Source organism: Lytechinus pictus, chromosome 2, assembly GCF_037042905.1.
Source record: "Lytechinus pictus isolate F3 Inbred chromosome 2, Lp3.0, whole genome shotgun sequence".
Classification (NCBI taxonomy): Eukaryota; Metazoa; Echinodermata; class Echinoidea; order Temnopleuroida; family Toxopneustidae; genus Lytechinus; species Lytechinus pictus.
In genome coordinates this window covers 37,540,942-37,561,866 of record NC_087246.1, presented here as the reverse complement: position 1 = coordinate 37,561,866, position 20,925 = coordinate 37,540,942, and the positions used below count along the sequence as shown (strand labels likewise).

Below are 20,925 nucleotides of genomic sequence, written 5' to 3'. Positions count from 1 at the left end.
CCATTGACTGTTTACACAAAATGTTGCTTTGCTTTTTTGCACCTTGTCTGAAGAGGCTTTATATGCTACCAAGCTAGGTCAGAGGAAAATCAAATAGTCATGAGTACCACTCTTTGGTGGATACTTTGGTAATATTAAAATCCCAAGCTTCAACACACCATGGTAGATTAGAATCATACATGTATTCTGAAAGTAGCCATATGAGGTTAAAAGATCTTAGGATATCCTTCAATTACCACATTTTTAGTTATAACATTAGATAAAGGATAAAAAAACATTAGATAAAGGATAAAAAAGGGACAATGCAATAAACTACTCTAGCCATGACATAATACACATAAGGTTGGATTTCATACTTTATAAAATTGCAAGTTATTAACTACTGCTTACCTTCGATGTCACTGTCTGTGAGGTCACGACCTTCCTCTAGTAAGGCACGAAGGTCAACATAAGCATAACCCACTTCAATGCATTCAGCATCCTCTTGGAACTCATCTGGTGGTTCACTCACAACAGTGAAACGAAGCCTGGCCAAAAGACACAAACAGACAATGTGAGGTCAAACACTATCATCCATAGAGGGGAATAGATTACAAGGGGGGAGGATTATAAATAAACTAGCACATCAATGATGTGGAGCTCACCTGGAATCGTGCAACAAAATTTAACACAATTTTTAATTTCAGCCCAATTGACACTGTAGTTAATTATATTGGTGACATAAATTGAGGAAACAGAATAGAAATTGATGAAAAAATGACAGAGAAGCAGTTTTTGTGATTTATGAATAAATTTCGTATTAATAGCATAAATAATTTTCTAGTCAAAATGTCTAAATTCTGTGTAGAAGTTTGGTGAACTTCATGAAGCTCTACCAGATGGAAGCAAAAAATAAATCAAAATTGGTCAACAAATAAAGGAGAAGCATTTTTTTTTGAATTTTGAAAAATGTACATAAATTAGCATATTTAATGAGTTTCTAAAGTCTGTGTAGAAGTTTTGAATCCCCTATCACCTTCATGGACACATATGTGGTATTACACAGGATCATATGTACCAAGTGTCAACATAATTCATGCAGAAGCAGAAGTAAAGAAATGAGAGCAAGATGAACAAAAACTTTAATATTTTTCTAACAGACATGACCTCATATCATTTGACCTTTTGACCCCTAGATGACCTATGACCCCATCACCCTCATGGTGACAAATGTGGTATTACCTAAGGATCATATGTATCTAGCATGAACATAATTGATGCGTAAATAAATAAAATGAGAGCAAGATGAACAAAAACTTGAACATTTTTTTAAAACAGACTAACCAAATGACAGACCAACAGGAAAAGTAATTACCGGTACTACATGTAGGTCTAGGTCTCTGCCGAACTTTGTTCAGGCAAGACAAAAACTAAGGCGAAAAATTGGAGGTGGCGACAGCAAAATAATACTAGACAGGAAGAAATAAATAGGGTTCCCCCAGCCTCAACACAAATACACATTTTGGACACTAAGATATAGTGTACTACATTGCAAATGAATATAATTTCCTCTTCTTTAAATGCTCAGCCACATCGTGAAATAGGTTTTGATAGCTGCTCCAGTCCAGGAAAACAATTATTCAATTTTCAAAGAGATACAATATCTTATATAATGTGAGCTTTATACTGCACATTTAATCTGTGAAAATTGTCATTCAATCACAGTTGCAATTAACAGGGAGAACGAGAGTGAAGGAAAGAAAAAGAAAAATTAGGTCAATCAACTTTTGAGGGGTCATTGATTGGCAGGTTGTATATTACACAGGAAATTCTTGTGGGTAATTTACATCAAATCCATCTATGAAACTTACAATACAGGTGTGCAACCATAGAAATCTTATAAGTTACAGGAGATAAGAAATATACAAGAAATAACTGGGAGGACATTTTGTGGCTGAATCTGTAAACAAGGAGGAATGTAATTTACAAATACTCTTGAGCCCTTTAAAGTGCGAAGGTCATTTTCAGACTTTCAGCAAATTGTATATAAAAGGTTTCTGGTGCCTCTTTGCTAGCTCTAATATTCATTGATCATATTGTTCTTCTGTTTCCCTTGTTCTTCTCTCTCCTTCTCCTCCCTCTTTGTCCACCCTCCCCCTCTTTTCCTACCTCCTCTTTCTTCTCCTCTTCCTTCTCCCTTCCTCCTTCCTTCCTTCTTTCTTCTTCTTGCTTAATATTCCTTCTCCTCTTCTTCTATTTCACAATTTTTTTCTTCATATCCTCCTCTTTCTTCCCTTCCTTAACTTTTCCTCCTACTTTTCTTCTTATTCTCCTATTCTTTTTAATTTTCATTTTATCCTCTCCTATTATTCCCCCTCCTTTCCCCTCTCCCCTATTTTGAGGGGGGGGGGGGAGCTATACACTCAAAGCAAATAACAATACCAACAAGAAAACAAGGCATTAGCAATATTGTGTCCTGCCCACTTGTGAAAATAACTAGAAATATTGCGATCTTCTTTGCCATGCAACAGAATTGTATCAAAACCTCAATGAAATATCTGGATTAGAATGTAATACAAAATGAAATTTGAGAAGGGCCATTTCATGAAATGCTATTCCCTTTCACCTTCCTCTGTACCTAATCCAACCCCATTGATATGAATGACATTATTGCACTGATATATTACATACATGTGTGAAGGTTAAATGTGTTTGCGGGTGTAGTAGAAGATGCAGACTTGCCAACATTTGAATTGCAGAAAACTGAACCAACTATTGCAAGGGAGCGAAGCGACCAAACCAGAGGGATCGGAGCAACAGAGGGCAGGTGGGGGAGTGTCCTCCCTCCCTCCGTAGGGAGCTTTTGCATTTTTGGACTTACAATTGTGCAATCTGGTGCATACCTTGAGAGAAATTCAGCCTCAAGAATTACTGTATCTGGGTGTGTTATGATTTGCAAATCCAGGATACAGAAATGTATAATTGGATATATTATTGAAAATAATATTTATAATTGACACACTAATATATGTATCAAATCCATACCCACAAATCCCCAAATCTGAATGTTCAGTTGTTTAGGGAAATAAAAACTAGACAATTCAGTTAAAAACTGAACAGTTGGCAACACTGATGATTTAAAGCCATAATGAGCTATTATTTAGAGAGAAAAAAATATAAGAGAACAGAGCATTTGAAGTTTGGTTGTAAAGTGAGACATGGTTCCAGAGATATGTGTCATAAGAGAGTCTTGGACCTAGTAAACTTCGATGTTTGACCTGAAATGACCTTTGACCTTACCATGTGACCTCCGACTGTACCATAACATGCAGGTCCCCTAAGTACTTCTACAACCCAAATTTGGTTCAAAAGTGACTTATGGTTGCAGAGTTATGTGTCATAGAGAGTCTTTCACCTAAACTTTAACATTGAACTCAAAATGCCCTTTGAACTTACCATGTGACCTCTGACTGTAACATAACATGCAGGTCCCCTAAGTACATCTACCATCTAAGTTTGGTTGAAAAGCGACTTACGGTTGCACATTATGTGTCATAAGAGAGTTTTGCACCTAAACTTTAATGTTGACCTAGTATGACCTTTAACTTTACCAAGTGACCTCCGACTACACCATTACATGTAGGTCCCCTATGTACATCTTCAACCCAAGTTTGGTTGAAAAGTGACTAACGGTTGCAAAGTTATCTGTCATGATGTTTGTGACGGACGGACAACACTTGGATCCCTTAATCTCGCCTTCACCTCTGGTGGGCGAGACAAAAAAAGGATTAAGCAAAATGAAGAGGGGCTTGACCATGTAACATTATATGACCCTTGTTATTCAATAGAATAGTTCGTCGTGCAAGTGCAGCTCCTCATAAAAACATTGCATAACTTCACCAGTTGTGAAAACACTGAGAAAGCAATGAGCAAGTCACTTTATAATCGAAAGTCATTATAATAGGCTATACTGCATGATAATTCTAAAATAAAAAGCTTTATCATTGTATATTGTCAAGCTTTAGGCTTTCATCCAAAGAAACATTAGTTATTCATTATTGACATACATGTATCTTCTTGCACACCCCTTCAAATAATTATAGCAGATTAATCTCTATACAATGCCCATCAATTTTACTGGGCCATGGCACAGCTGAGAAACAAGACCACAAGACCCATTATGTGTCTAGTTCCAAACTAGAATGCAACTGCTACTTGGTAAAATCCTGCAAACCGAAAGACCTACCTTCCCTTCTCACTGTGGTCTGGTCTAAGGAAGTCCGCCAAGTAATTCCGTTTAGTCATGTCACCATCAATATGGATCACTGTATATAAAATTATGAATGAGCAAAATCTTCATACATGCACACATTAATAAATATCTGCCAATTTATCAACATATCAAAATTGCAATTCATTAATCAAACCTAAGGAATACGAAGAGTGCCTCAAATTATTGCCACTTTATTCATGCTTATTCCATTAAAGTCACTCTTGATTCCATTTTTAGACAAATTTGAATGTGTTTTTTTTTTTTTACATAAGAATAAGTAAATTATGTAATTAAAAAAATCAATAGAAAGATATAGAAAATAAGGGGGGGGGGGGCAGGAAAGAAAACCGGAGCATAAAAAATAATTAAAAAAACTTTTAATGGGGTATTGGTGATTGATTGGGTGGGGGTGGGGGGTGGGGAGGAAGATTCTTTCAAACTGCTTCTCAAAGATGGAGCCCTATGATTGAACCTACCTTTGTGAAAGTTATATGACAATTCAAAAGGTCCATTAGGGCCAGGCTTGGGCAATGAGAAGGGCGTTTCAAGCTCCTCTTGAGCAATCCCAAGAAACTGATATTCTACAAACAGCCTGTGGATAGTATCATCGGTGATCAGCGAAGCATCTTGGTCAATAGTCAACTGGCCAATGTTGATTATTATGGTGTCTTCATTCTAAAAATATCAAAGGAAAATGAGATCAGTCATATGCCTACTATGTGCAATATGTTTATTCAACAAATGGAAAAGTATTATTGCCATACTTGTCAAGACAAAGCAAGTAACAAAAGTGCCCTGAAAAGTAACAAATATGTAAAACAGCAAAATGTGTCATTTACTGAGGCAATGCATAAGCTTGGTGGTTGACCAACCATATCTCATAGTAGCATAGTGTTTTTCTTTGAAATTTGGACTGGAAGAAGGTATCAATTTGTAAAATGTAACATATTGAAAACTAAATTTTGGTCAACATGTCCCTTGCTCACTTTTGTTGAAGTAGAGCAGATTAGATCTTCGTCATTTTAATAATTTTGCTTTCCACCTCCAATGAATACCATGCAAATGATATCATCATGCAAATTAATAATTGCTGATAAATTCAATTTGCCGATATTGGTCTGGTGAAGATCCCCTCCACAGTAGGTGGGTGTTTCCTAAAGCTGCTCGCAAGTTAAGAGCGACTTTAAGAACGACTGGTGATCCTCTGTCATGCGCCAAATAATCACTAATGAACATTTAATGGTGAATATCAATTAGCACAAAAAAGGATCACCGGTCGTTCTTAAAGTCACTCTTAACTTATGAACAGCTTTATGAAATGCCCCCCCGGAGTCTTCTGAAGGTGATCACTAAAACAATACAAAATAAGTAGAAACTTGACATAAAAAATATATAGAATAGAAACTATCGATACTCTAAAAATTAATAACTACTCAATGGCCCATATTCTGAAGTCCAGTTTAAGCTTGGATCATGGTCTAAAATTATGGGAAGCCATAGATGTCACATTTTTTTGCATTGCATGTTTCTTTTTAATGTTTATTATTATTTATCATTCCCAGACAATTACAAATGATTTTGGTGTCAAATGAGCTGAAAGATTGAATCTCTACTGTTAGAGATTTGTCTCACAATTTGCAATCCATAGTTAACCACAACTTTAGACCAGAGTTTGAGTTAAACCCTAGTTCAGAATATGGACCCATGTATCTTATATACCGGTACATGTTGCTGAGTGTACTTACAGCCATGGCTGAGACTGGCCTGGTTGGTGTTGCTGGTATAATGACACTCTCACTATCACTTGATATGACATTATCATTCTTAGCTGCTTTTGATTCAGCTTCCTCCTCATCCTCATCATCATCATCATCAGGCTCTGGTATCTCAACATCTTCTTCTATAGAAGATTCATCAACTAGAGCGAGAAATGAGATTGAAAATAGTCTTGGGTATATGAGTTTGGTTCTTGACATTCTTTTACTATTTCATTGATGTCTGCATAAAAAAGTGATATTGTTCATTTCTTTGTCTTCTTCATTATGAATTAATAACAAGCAAATAAGGAACTCTTGAAAGGAAATCTGGCTCAAACTATTCACATCGAAGGAACATCAAAAGTACCAATGGTACCAATGATGTTCCTGAGAGTGAATAGCTTGAGGCTGATCCTCGAGCATCGTAGTATATTTGGTCTATATTCCTTCCATCTGTACCATTCCTCATCACATCAAATAAGAAAGAATAAAGGAAAAAGGTAATAAAAAAATGTAATCAAACTTGTCAGATATTCTGATCGCCTGGCAAGTGATCACCAGTCCCCCCTCCCTCCCGGTGCTAGGCGGACGAAGTGAGATGCGCACTATGGCTTGAGCCTCAGCTTGAGCTGCCATGCGCGGAAGAATATGCGTCGTGAGCGCAGTGCACGTATGGTGGGAGGGGATGGAAAAACATATAATTTATTTTTTCCCTAAGGAAAAAATGGACTATGAATGATGTCAGAAATAAAAATAAACTATTCCCTGGCAAACTTTTTCCTTGTAAATCTATTCATTTTCTTCTTGTGTACACACTCAATGCAACAATCTTAAGCAAGATATATAAAAGAAAATACACTTTTGTTGGATCTTCACAGCACTCTATGGACTATTATTATGAATGATTATTCTAATAACTGCATTCAACCATACTTTATATTTCAATTTGTTGCCTTCTCTCTACTTTCACGTTAATCAATATGCTCGAAAGAGGTTAACATTATCAGAATCATGAGATTTTTCCTTCATCAATAACACCTCTTTTTTAATCTACTTGATATCTCATCATCTCTTATCAGTGTCTATAAACAATGTTTTTAATATCATATTTACAGTAATGTAACTTACAGTCGTTCTCTTCAGTGGGGGCAGCTGGATCTCCAAACATTGTATCTTCATATACCTCTGTCTTTCCAATCTGAAAAAGAAAAATACATCAAAACATCAAACCCATCTTCCAAGAGGCTCCATGAAGAAATCTAGCAGCACATTCTCCTATATTTCTCATGCAACTATTTTCATTAAGTTTGAAATTCACCTCTAACCCATAAATCAATTGATTTTTTTAAAAATAAGGCATTGATTTTTAGTAACCTGTTTTGATGTTTACATACTGACATTGTCCACACCTGACATATTGATATTTAGTTTTTCATATCATCCTCACTCTAGTTCTTACAAATAAATTCCGCACATGAACTCGAATAAATACATATTATATCAGCTTCTGTTACCTGGTGAATTTAATTCTAAAGAAATTGTATCATTCTGAAAAGTTTCGTGAATCTTTGCTACATTCTCTACCTAACCTAAGAAGTATCCTCAGCAAATTCTTTCTTCTAATTGAATTCTAAATAAGTTTTATCACTCTACAAGGTTTCGTGAATCTTTGCTACATGTACATTCTCAACCATACCTGAGTAGTATCCTCAGCAAATTCTTTCTGAAGTTCTTGAGCCACCAGATCATTGTCATCATCTTCCACTGCCGGTGTTTCCGCTCCAAACCTCTCTTCCTCTTGCTCTTCCTTCTCTTGCCGTTCCATCTCTCCTGCAATCTCCCTCTCAAGATCATCCACTGAGTTACTTTCTTCAACCTCTGGCTCTTCTGCTGCTTTCTCATCCTCCTTCTGCTCTGGTTCCTGCGGCTTGGGGATTGAAGGTCGTCTTCTTCGGTTCGGAGTTGCCTGCTTGGTGTCTTTCTCACCCTATGAAGCAATCACCACGGATAAATGATCATATTTTTAAATTCTGTTCCTCAAAATATGCAATTGTAGTTCACAAGGGGAATTCAGTCAAAAGAATTTCTCCTTAAGGAAAGGATGCATTATCTAAGATGCAGAATATCAATACTGCCAACTTTGAAATCAAGACCAAGATCTTTCAAGTTTTTTAAGCATAAACATTACAATGTATGCTTGTCGTGTGAAACTGTGGGAAATATTGAATTCCGTTATTTAAAAAAAAAAAGTTAAATCATAAATTTTACAAGAAGTCTCTCTGACAATTAAGGAGACTTGGTAACTTTTTACCAAAATATCACTCATAGTATTCAGATTTTACTTTTACAAAGTGCATCAAATTAATTGCAACAATGCATTTTTATGTTTTTTTAAATAAAATAAGAAAGAGTCATAATTCCATTGCATCTTCACTCAAAGACTCATATATTTATCACTGACTAAATGGGAAAGATCATACACTTGTACTGCATTTTTCATAGGCAATAACTCTTAATAATGTATACTTAATTACAGGAATAATCAGAATCATATAGCTCTTAAATTTGCAAAGCAAGTCACAGGAGAAACACATGCAAATAAGAAAGCACACAGAAAATAATGAAAATTAAATAATTTCTAAAAGAATGCTAAACACGGACAAACCTGCATAAATGTAATCTCAAAGCACTGCAAATATATTTAACTCATGCAAGATAAAGTAGGCATTAGTAATGAATTTAACTCTAAAAAAAAAAGAAAAAAGGCACACCAAGCTATATTTATACACAAAACATGCTCAACGCATTTCTATCAATGATTTCATTCATCTGCTGTAATCTGCAAGCCTATCACAAAGTTTTATTAACATGAAAGAAGAAACTGAATCAACAAAATGATGCAATGATTTATACTCGATTCTTCTCTTAAAAAATAATGATTAAAATTGAAGTAGTGAAATCATTAATCAACAAATGACAATGGAACTGGAAGCCAAAAGGAGAAAATGGAACATGACAATTCTGGAGCTCTGATTGGGTCAGTGTCCAAGGATAATAGGAAACCTAGTCCATAGTAGCAACTGCTTAATTGTAAAAAAAATATACTTCGATTTTTCTTCTATGACACACAGTTGTTTTCATGCAGATCAAACTCTAAAACGAGGCAAACTATGCCCCCAAAAATGATTCATATGATACTGGTAGGATATTAATCTCATGTTTTTCATACTTACTAGTAAGTTCACAGCAACCAAGTGTTAAAAAGACATGAATATATATAAGAAGTCATATCCATTTGCAAAATTACCAGTTTACATTTCTTTCTTGTACATATTGACACTTACATCTCCCCTCCTTGATATGTGGCCCAAGATTTCACAAAACTGATTAACATTTGAATGAAATCAAGCATATTTCAATTCCAAGCTAATCTTCTGTCAAGAAAAACTTTAATTCATGTTAATTTTGGTTGTAATGGAAAGTGAAATCCTTATTTCAAATCCAAATATGGAATGGGATTCAAAATGGATCAGCATTGACCAAACGTTCACTTATAAAGCTTTATCAAAAATCACTACATGAAATGGTGATTTTTCTCTCTTTGATTTTCATGCATGTTGGAAATGAATACGTCTATAATGAGGTGAAACCTAAAGTCCATCAACCAGTAGGAATTTTTTTATTTTTTTTTATTTTCAGGAGTTGTTTTTTGATTGCCCAAATCTGCAACATTGGATAAGTTTTAATACTAAAGTGAATGGGGATTACTGCTTAGGCTCTCTTTTCTACTTTTCAGGGCTCATTTGAGCATTTTGGGAGCAAAAATTGCCCCAAGCCTCCGAGTAATTCCTTCCCTGCGGGCATCAACCTCCAAAATATTCAAATATTTGCAAATAGATATGACCGCCTACCGCTGGTACCAGATCGGGGTACTTGATATCTACCTCTGAGATTAAAGGGGTAACGGTGACGATGGGAGGGGTGGGGTTTTCTTGGAGATTAGTAGGTTCATCATCGGTTTCTTCTTCAGTTTCCTTATCAAAGACAAATATCCACAGAACCATATACATTCAAACACCGATTCAATCAGAATAGTATGACATGTTCAAAGTTGTGCTAGAGAAAAGCATCTGAAAAAGCATTGCTACTCTCCTCTGACGTCACATAAATGCAAATAAACACACAGCAACAGGAATTGAAGTAAATATCGCACAAAAAGAGAGTTCCCCTAAATCAAAATGACATAACTTTAATATGAAAGTCTTTGATAATAATAACTCTTTAGGAGTGTTACTACATTTAGTGATTAACTGCTGTATAAACATACAATAAATTCATTATTTTAAGCATGAGTGAACACACATTCATTTTAATCTAAGTTTGAAAAGTAAGAAGAGTCAGTTTCAGAATTTATTTGAATTATTTTTTCTGGTAAATGTTCAAAAGCTGTGGTTGCTGCCAAAGACTCAATTGCACCTATTCACACATGTTTTTGCATGGGTCAATGAACTCACATTTAGGGGAATTTCTACTAATCTGCCCTCCTAAATCTGAAATGGCTAAATCCATTCAGGCTATTAAAACACAGATTTTATTACATTTTTTAAGGTCAAATATTGCATAAACACTAGATATTACTTTAGTATCAAGGCTGAGTAAGCACATATTGAAGTAAATGGCAAGAAATTTTACAATTCACCTTTTTTCTAATATGGAATAACAGAATCTCCTGTGAACTTTGAAAAGCATCAATTTAGCATCTGTGTTCACTTGGGCATGACTTGATGGATCAATTTCATTTTCATGCAGAAGTTAATAGGTAAAAAAAAAATACTTCTGCAAAGTCAGTTTGCATAAATTCAAAGTGCTTTCTATCAAACATAAATTAGTCAAAGGTGCATTGGAAACAAAATTTGACTGTATGAAAACAGAATACGAGTAACTGTGTTGTCATAAAACAAACAAAAAAAGTTTATTTCTCTTGCCTCTTGTGCAACCTTGTTAATTCACAGTGCTTTCTATCAAACATAAATTAGTCAAATGTGCTCAGTAAACAAAATTTGACTCTATGAAAACAGAATAATTGTGTTTTGTCATACAACGGCAAACAAAAGTTGTGCAAGGTATGAGTGGGTGGGGAGTGTTAGGGCGCATCCAAGGGATCAGGGTGAATCATCTACCTTTTGGGGTGTAGGGGGTGTAACAGAGATTACAGGAGGGGTGGGGATAAGTTCTTTCTTCTCTTCCGTCACACGAACTGATTTGGATGCTTTCTTCTTTGCCTATGGCGAGGGGGCAGCATGCAAATGGGTACAGAGTTTATAAGGTCAACTTTCAACAGATAAATAAATACATGGGCCATATATCATCAATGCAAATAGTTTTTGCTTCATCCGTTTTCTAATGCGGAAAGAAAAGTTTAGATAGACAAACATACTGGAACAAAATTTATAAAATAAAGAAAACACACATGTACAGGTAAACCCAATCCTCCATAAACACATGCACAGTTGAAGTGTGATGGGATCAGCTAATTAACAATTAAAAACCAACATCAACACCCTCGAGGATGCTTATCTTCATCTAACATGCATAGAAAAAGACCCCAAAGCTTATGCAAGAAAGATATTTTTTTCTCAGATGAAATTGTCAAAAATCACAATTTTGAAGCCCAGTCAGGGTAAATTCTCATAAAGCTTCCGCGCTTACATTCAAGCTGGTAATATAATTTTCACAATATTTTAAACATGCATATGCAATCATTTCAATAATGTTGCACATCAACAATTTATTGACATTCAGTACAGCTTTTTTCATGCACAACAAATCCAGCAAGCAATATGACGATGCCATGCACATGACAGGCAATGGTTTGATGACATGAATGATATTGAGCAGGGGTGTCCTTACCTCTCGGACCTGTGGCATAAACGGCCCTGTGTCTCTCAATCTATCCCGTGAGTTACGCCGTTCTGGCGTTGAACCAGGTGTCGATGATGCTGTGGATTGATATTGAAGCATGGATGTTTTTCATGGCTAAAGCAGGAAGCACTCAATACCAATGATTTTCATTTCATTCTATATTTTCACACTCAACAACATATTCCATTCAACACTCCTTCCATCCTGGTCCCTAAGTAATTTTATATTTACTTCCAAATCATATAACTAGCACATTAATGATGTGGAGCTCATCCAGCATCTCGCAACGAAATTTAACACAATTTTAATTTCAGCCCAGTTGACACTGTAGTGAATTATATTGGTGACATAAATTGAGGATATAGAATTGAAATTGATGAAGAAATAACATAGATGCATTTTTTGTGATCTATGAATAAATTTCATATAAATTAAGCATAAATAATTTTCTAGTAAAAATTTCTAAACTCTGTGTAGAACCTTGGTGAACCTCATTTAGCTCTTAGATGGAACAAAAATAATCAAATCAATCAACAAATAAATATTTTTTGTGAGTTTTAAAATATATGAATAAATTAGCATATTTAATGAGTTTCAAAATTCTGTGTTCAAATTTTGTATCACCACCTAGAGCTATCATATAAAGCAAACAAAATTGAAATTGATCAACAAATGAAGGAGAAAAAACCTTAATTTCGCATAAATTAGCATAAAAATTGTTCTAGTCAAAATTTCAATCTGTGTAGAAGATTGGTGAAAAAAATTCAAAATCGGTCAACAAATAAAAGAAGCATTTTTTGTGAATTTTGAAAAATGCGCATAAATTAGCATATTTAATGAGTTTCAAAATTCTGTGTAGAAGTTTTGAATCCTCCACCTAGTGCTATCATATAAAGCAAACAGAATTGAAATCGGACTTGAAATGGCGAAGAAGAAGCATTTTGAAATTGTGGATGGACGACAGACAACAGACGACGGACGCCACGCCACGGCATAAGCTCATCTGGCCCTTCGGGCCGGATGAGCTAAAAATTGATACAAACTTAAGACCTTGTCAATCATGAAAATTTCCAAATATTGAAAACATTTTTCCCCCTGACTGCTATGAGAGCATGAATTTTTACAAGAAATAAGAGGGTCAAGGATTTTGAGTCCTCTCTGACATACATGTAGCTGGTACAGGCGAGTAACACCTAACTAAAGGATACAACTGCATCAGCTTCTTTATGAAACCCAGCCACTAGGTTACAATGCCAGGGGCCCGTTTCATAAAACTTGTTATAATAATAACAAATTTGCAATAAAAGTTTAAAGCTACTGAAATCCTTCAATCTGATTGGCTGATAGTAAATTTGTTATAGAAATTTTGTATCTGTCATTATAACAAGTCTTTGTGAAACGGGACCCAAGGACACTTTCACTGATTTACCCTGATTTTGATCAAAATACAAATATTGCATTGGATGAAAATAATTATTTCTTGATGGTGCATCAAACATATGATTAAAGGCGACCGCACACCTTACGATTGGTCTGCGACCCGATTTCAGAATAAAATGTAGTAGAATTTGATGCTAATAATGAGACTTGGAATATCTTACTGTGTAATCATCTGACGAATACCTATGTTCAAATCTGTGACTATGCTATCATCCTTCTTAGAATAAAAGCAAAATTAATATCTAGTCGTAATGACGTCATAGCAGTTGTACGATTGGCTACGATTTGAAACTAATTTGGCCTTTACTTCAAAATAAAGGCTTGCAATTTTTCAAAATGGTTATATTAGTATTCTTTCAATTAATTTTAAACTCAAATAAAATTATATGTCCCATTCACATTTTCAGAAAATGAGCAAAATGCGATTTGTTCCAAAATCGGAAAGAACAGTCGTAAGGTGTGCGGTGGCCTTAACAATGGAATACTGCCTGTCTTAATGAGTATGAATGCTATCCTCCCTTACCAATCGGTTTGAGGGGTGGCTTGTCTCTGGTTGGTGTCATGTCCAAGCCTCTGGGCGCTGGCGATGGTCTGGCATCAGGTTCCTTCGGCTGCGGTGGAGCTGACGGGGGTTCAGCTGGTGGTGCGGAACGGGGCGCAGTAGGGGGTGCCGATGGGGGCTTGGGTGACCTACCCATAGGCACGGGGGCTTTGCCCGAGGTGGGCCTTGAGGTAGGGGGCTTGGGGGTGCTACTCGACGGAACGGGTGGCTGGAAAAAGCAAATTGCACATGAACCTTACATGATGAAATAAATGGAAAAGCCAGTTTTCTTTGATGGGCATGGATGTATTTGCTGCACGATCATAACGTATCGACAGGACATGTGATGTCAGATGCAGTCATGGAAATATCTAACCAACTTTAAAAAGATCATAGAGCCGGCTTAAGGTCTTTCCAATTATATGATGATGATAATTACAGGGATGCCAGTCAATTTTACTCACTGGGCCTGAAAAGAAGCCATTATATACAAAAACCCAATACGTGATGTACAATATAAAGCCTGATAAAAGCCTGAAATGGGAAGTGTCCGGGCCTGAAGTCTAGCATCTTTGGAATTATAAGAAGTAAAATCTCAAGACAATCAGTAATTCATTAGTGAAAATGGACTTCTCGGCAGCATGGTTCCTTTTATGTTAAATCAGTGTCATGGCCCGTACTGATTTTTAATGATTTTTTTTTTAAATGAAGTGAGTATGGACATTTATCACATGAAAATATGGTTGCAGTATACAGAATCAGAGTTGTTTTAGAGAAAAAATAGATTTGAGTATGAACAAATACCTTCTGGGTAGTATGAACAACCTTGGGTGCTATGTATGTACCCTGCCAGTTGATCATCACATCGATAGTTCCATTGGCAGTCTCAGTCTAGAAATATCACAACAACACAATAAATGTCATGAAGTATAATTACATGTATAAGGCGATTCGTTAATGTCAATACCTACAATATCAGCTTGAAATTTAAGAAAAGAATAAGGGGGAGAGCATCTCACACAGGTACATATTGGCCAGTATTCTCAAAAGAGGTTTCAATTCTACCATGGTACAAAACCATGGTTTATGCAGATTTCACATATTATCGTGCTTCGATTAGGCACCCTTTGCTAAAAGCGTGCATTTATAATCAGACTTTTCTTGGCGTAAAAGATAAAATAAGAATAAGTTTGTACAAAAATCTGCGTAGTCTGTGGTTTTGTACGATGGTACACTTGAAACCTCTTTCAAGAATAAGGGCTAACATGTTAATAATATGTTTTTTGAAACACATTCACCAAACCTTCCATCATTTCAAAGGGCATGTAGGTAATAATGTGAATTCCCTATATATACATGTACAGGTATATGACATTTTCTTGATATCATTCAAAAATAAAATTAAAGCACTGCCTGTATTTTCTTAAACATTATAAAGGAGAATTTGGAATGATATCCTTAAATTTTACTTCAGCAACTATGAACCACATAATGTGACCATTTTATTTCATGGAAATGGGGGTGAATTCCCAATTCTCAATTGATCCAAGACAATGCATGCCTCAGGAACAAGGAGGATCTACAATTTTTCCTGTAAGAATGCATCGCATCATGCAGCTCCCTAAACTTGTCGTTTTCAAAAGAAACTTCATCACTTGCTAAAAAGTGAACAAATGTTTAATAAGTAGTAGACATACTTAAGACTACATTCAAGAAAATAGAGAACAATTTAAGTGACATCCCCATGAATACAGTTTACAGATGACAGTAGTTTATTTACATTTCTTAGTTCAAATGTTCCTTTGATGGGTTTGTTGTTGACAAGGCTGATGAGAGGAACCTGGGCCATTCCTAAGTATGCTGTATCTTCAGGATCAGTATCGTCAAAGACATAGAAATCAAGAGTCTGCACAAGAAATGTGGGGGAAACAGGTTAAGAAAACAATCAGTTTATCAACTCCATACCAGTTACTTATCATTCAATAGAGTAATTCAAGCATAATTGTGATTATTACTTTGAAAGTCACATGGATTTCAGACATTCAAAGGGGTTTCCCCTCATTGAAAACACATATTATAAACAGAGAGCAATGTTACAATTTGTATTCCTCTACAAGACTGGTTGGCACTGTACTTTTTTTCAATTCAAATTAGTTTATTGCACTAAAGACATTGTAAAAGAGTCTGGAGACTGACACATACAACTTTTCAGAATATAGAAAAATACATGAAATGAATAGATACTTGCAAATTAAAACAAATATAATCAAATGATAATTATCAAAATTATGAAGGTAATATAAGAGTACAATAAAATATTACACTTCAGGTGGGTGTTTCATAAAGCTATTCGTAAGATACGAATGACTTTACGCACGACTGGTGACCCCTTCTTGTGCTAAATGATACATCCCTCTGTCATTCATTTAGGACATAAGAACATGTTCCAGTCGTTCGTAAAGTTGTGCGTAACTTTATGAGCAGCTTTATGAAACACCCACCAGGTTTATACATTACATCATGAAAGGGAAAAATCAAATTTGGGCTATCAAAAATAAAAAGTGAAAACAGAATGACCGGAAAACATTCCTTCTTCACTTGGCAATGACATTCATTTTAAAGGCAGCATACAAAATGCAGATCATGGTAATTACTAAACTAATAGTGCTTCCAACGCAGTAGGTGGAGGAATAAATATAATGATCATTAAAATCAAAGAATCAATACTCACCTCTGTTCTTAGATACCGGTCTAGATCAGGTGTGACAGGTACAGGGTATGTTTGCATATCGTTTATCTCTGGTGTATTACTACTCTGAACAGTCGTCGTATCATGATCATTGAAATCAAAGAACCGATAGATAATATAAGGGTTGGGTTGGATACCTAAAAAATGAAATCAATTAAATTTTTGTTTGTTTAGAATGTCTTTATAAAACATTAAATGAAAGATAATTGGAAATCAAATGTGAAATAGGGAAGAGATATGTCTCTCCTAGATAAAAAAAAGTAACCAGCAGAATGTTAACACGATGTTACTTTTCTACAAAATATCGTATAAACTATAATTATATAGGAATGTTGCTAGCACACTAATTAATATCATTATTTCAAACATGTAGGAAAACTAGTTGAATCAAGGTATTAAACCTGGGAATGTATATGTATAATACACTGATATCTCCAAATGAGAAAATGAAACCATTACCACTGAGTCAGAATTCTACACTCATTTGTTAATTTTCCTTCAGCCTTATACTACTGAAATAAAGGATTGTATATGACATGAAACTGAGAGGCTTGTGGGTCAGGATAAAGCCAGGGTAGTAAGGACAATCAACACCCTTAGCAGGCCTCTACAATTTGTTTTTTCATCACTTGCCCGACAGTAACTTTGGAGCTATAAAACTAAGTCACTGCTGATCGTGATGACAAACATTGCCAATATTATTCTGATGACTGATACTCGTTTGACAACGATCACAAATTCCGAAGTTTGCAGCAAGCTCGAGAATCAGCTGGCTCGCTCATGATGTAGCGCTGATGTATGGAGCATGCGTACACAGCGAAATAATGGGTTTCCCCAGCCTACTGATTTTACACGTTTCCACTGTTTTTTACTGGTTAGTCATTGTATGAGAGATAATTGCCAAATAATTCTGATTTATTCAAGTCATTGAGATTTACTGTCGTTTATTCTTTTTCATTTTCAAAATAACCACTTGCCCGATCGGGCAATTGACTTTGAGAAGTGCTTGCCCGCATGTCATTTTCGCTTGCCCCGGGCAAGCAGGTTTGTCGCGCCCTGCCCTTAGGCCATTTGCATCATGAATATGAGTGCTTTATAATCATCATTATCAGTTTTCTTCTTCCTATTATCATTATCATTATTACATATTCACTCGTTTCACTTGGTCTACGGTGATGGAAACACAACAAATATTCAGCTCTATACTTCTACTCACCCTCTCTCCTTGCCCTGACATTATCACATCTAATGACCTTGATCGTAAGTTCATTGATATTCTCATCTGTATCACGTGTTGGTTCCTCTCCTGTAGCCTTGGCTAGGTTGGCTAAGGCTTGTTGGGTGTTCTTCTGATTAGATGACATGTAACCGAGCGCTTTCACACGTTCCTGTTCAAAAGAAAAAACATATATCTTTAGCTGTTGTTGATGGGCTCCCAGTTAAACCTGGATTTTTTTTCTACATACTAATAATAACAACAATAATCATAATATGCAACATTTATACAGTTTAGCGCTTTATACAAATGTTTCTAAGCGCTGCATACTATTACCCCGGCTTTAGCATGGTTATCCTGATAAGACGCTCGAGCATTCAAGGAATTCCTTCCTACCGGGTACCGATTTACTACACCTGGGTGGAGAGTGGCAAATGGAGATAAACGTCTTGCCAAAGGACACGAGTGCTGCGATGGGATTTGAACCCTCGACCTTATGGTTCAAAGTCCGGAGACTTACCCACTGAGCTACAACACCTCTACAATTTTAAGGTGCACAATCAGTTCGAAAATAAAACCGAAATCCATCACCAAATATCAGATCAGTAAGGCACTTGTAATATCTACATAAAAGGATCTGTTTATCCACTATAGCATCTTTTCATTAAGCATATGATGGGTTATTTTTTTGTCCATTCTCTGAAATTATACATCCATTGAGGAACTAAACACATTGGGTATGTTAACTTCAACATTATCCACACGGTCACCATTTAAAATTGCAAATATCACCATATTTACATCTACATGTATTTTCAATATGAACATATTCAGAAAAGAATATAATTCATCCACAAAACATGATTGAATGAAGCAAACAAGAAACGATGAAAAAAATAGTAATAAGTACTGTACCTGCCCTTGATAAAACTTACACCTTTATTATGAATCATTTTGCACTGGGAACATAAAGGTGGTTTTGAAAACCATCAGTTGAGCCCATGGTTTATGCAGATTTCATGTATAAATTACGCTTAATTTACCGCATACATTAAAAATTCCAACGGTGATGCACGCTTTTGTCAATTGCGCCAAATTGATGTCTGTTTCCACGACTAAGCACGCTATCTTATTCATGAGTCCACTGTTTGAAGAGTGGACTCATTAATTCAAAACAGTGGATTCATGAATAAAATAGCGAACTTAACGACGGCAACAGGCGTCAATTTGGCGCAATGTGACAAAAGCGTGCATCAGCATTGGAATTTTTTAATATGGGGATAAGAGAAATCAATCACAAATTAACTTATAAAGAAAGAGGCTAAATGTACTCTGTCTAAGAAAGGAATCAATTTTTTTCTTACCCTGAATAATCTCAAAGCTTGGTCCATTGGTACCCTCAATCTTACCCAGAATTCCACAGTACCATAGATCACATCAGTGCGACCGGATTCAACACCTTGATGCAGAATGGGAGGTGGGGGGGGGGGACGGACGAAATGAAAATGTTTGAGAAAGGATATTGGCCAAGGATGCTGGAAATGGATTTAAATGCTTGGTTCATACACACAGTAATAGTTTCTTTGCATGTACACAGACCTGCCAACCTCTGGGAATGGAAAAATTGTATTCTGTGATAAAAAAGTGTATTTCATAATAAAATGCGTGGCGCACTCGCTCATCGCGGCGCTCAAGCTGCATGCAAGCTAAATTGCGCACTGCTCTTGCAGATGAAAAAAAAAAAACATTCAAACATGTGTACATCTCACCCTGGTTTTAACAAAATGATTGAAAAAAAAAACAAGTTACCTGAAATTACATTGATCTAATATCCATATTTGTGTAAGTTTTATGAAATAGAGACATATAAAGATGATTTTTCTCAATAAATTACGATTTGCAAAAACGTACTACATGTAAATACGCCAAAAACGTACTGGTTGGCAGGTCTGTGTACACCTTCAGCTTGTTGTAATTCACTACAAGTTTCAATAAGGAACCAAGATGATATGAATAACTTCAAGACTTCTTAAATGCAAAGTGCTTCGGATTGTATTTCACTTGGTAATTCCATTTTCAATTAAGAGCACATGGTCAACCTATCCAGGAATGTTCATGAAAATTATTATAAATGCAAGTACAAACCTTTCAATCACAATCAATAAACAAGTAGAACGCCTCTGGCAGTCTCGCCTGCTTTACGAGATTCAATATAGCAGCAGTGCTGACTTTGAAAACAACTATTGAATGATTATTCACAAAAAACATCATTCATATGATGATAAAAAACAATAAAATTCATTTACCCTAAATGACCTTTGACCTTGATCATGTGACCTAAGTCTCATGCAAAACAATAAGTGATACTTTTGTTTCATGAACTAGATCCATAAACTTTCAAACCTCTTTTATAATGAAAGCGGAGCCTATAGTCTTGCTCTGCTATGCAGGCGAGATGAAAACATCATCCACACCAGTGCCACCGCCATCACCACCACCACTATTGCTACTTCCACCACCACCACCATCACCTCATCATCATCATCACTATCACCATCATCATCATCATCATCATCACCATCATCATCACCATCACTATCACCATCATCATAACCATCATCATAACCATCATCATCACCACCATCATCATCATCATCATCATCATCAGCAGCAGCAGCAGCATTATCATCATCATTTTTTATCACCATCATTATCATATATGCACAAGATAGAAATTGGCAATTCCAGATTTTTCTCTCTTTTTTTTTATAGGAAGGGTGCTGATGGGGGTAGGAATTTTACAGTTCATGACTAACCAACTAATTGTGCTGTGCCATGGACCCTTCCCTGTGGTTTATCCAATAGATCCCTGAACTTGAGTTGACATGCTGCTATGGTACGATACTCCGTACCGATGGCTTGATGAACCTCTAGGGTGGTGGCGCCCTTCATCAGATGATGGAGGAAGAAATCATCCACGGTCACACGATACTGGGAGGTGAACTTGAACATAGGTCTGGTGGAAGAAAATCGGTATTTCAAGTATTT

General features: G+C 35.9%; 1 protein-coding gene across 3 annotated transcripts in view; it reads right to left on the bottom strand.

Annotated features, from left to right (window-relative positions):
- Positions 1 to 20,925, bottom strand: part of LOC129280121 (protein fantom-like) — a 44,755-nt gene that overhangs the window by 4,008 nt on the left and 19,822 nt on the right. For 2 of the 3 annotated variants that reach the window (XM_064115701.1, XM_064115702.1), the window contains 15 exons: positions 20,694 to 20,893; positions 19,242 to 19,336; positions 17,878 to 18,049; positions 16,644 to 16,798; positions 15,693 to 15,818; positions 14,717 to 14,803; positions 13,895 to 14,141; positions 11,920 to 12,008; positions 11,190 to 11,291; positions 7,706 to 7,996; positions 7,138 to 7,207; positions 5,998 to 6,170; positions 4,729 to 4,927; positions 4,226 to 4,304; positions 391 to 527 (listed from right to left, as the gene is read on the bottom strand). In XM_064115701.1, coding sequence (XP_063971771.1) covers positions 391 to 527; positions 4,226 to 4,304; positions 4,729 to 4,927; positions 5,998 to 6,170; positions 7,138 to 7,207; positions 7,706 to 7,996; positions 11,190 to 11,291; positions 11,920 to 12,008; positions 13,895 to 14,141; positions 14,717 to 14,803; positions 15,693 to 15,818; positions 16,644 to 16,798; positions 17,878 to 18,049; positions 19,242 to 19,336; positions 20,694 to 20,893 — 2,222 coding nt within the window. The remainder of the gene's footprint in view (positions 1 to 390; positions 528 to 4,225; positions 4,305 to 4,728; positions 4,928 to 5,997; positions 6,171 to 7,137; positions 7,208 to 7,705; positions 7,997 to 11,189; positions 11,292 to 11,919; positions 12,009 to 13,894; positions 14,142 to 14,716; positions 14,804 to 15,692; positions 15,819 to 16,643; positions 16,799 to 17,877; positions 18,050 to 19,241; positions 19,337 to 20,693; positions 20,894 to 20,925) is intronic. The other variant, XM_064115703.1, reaches the window with a different exon arrangement.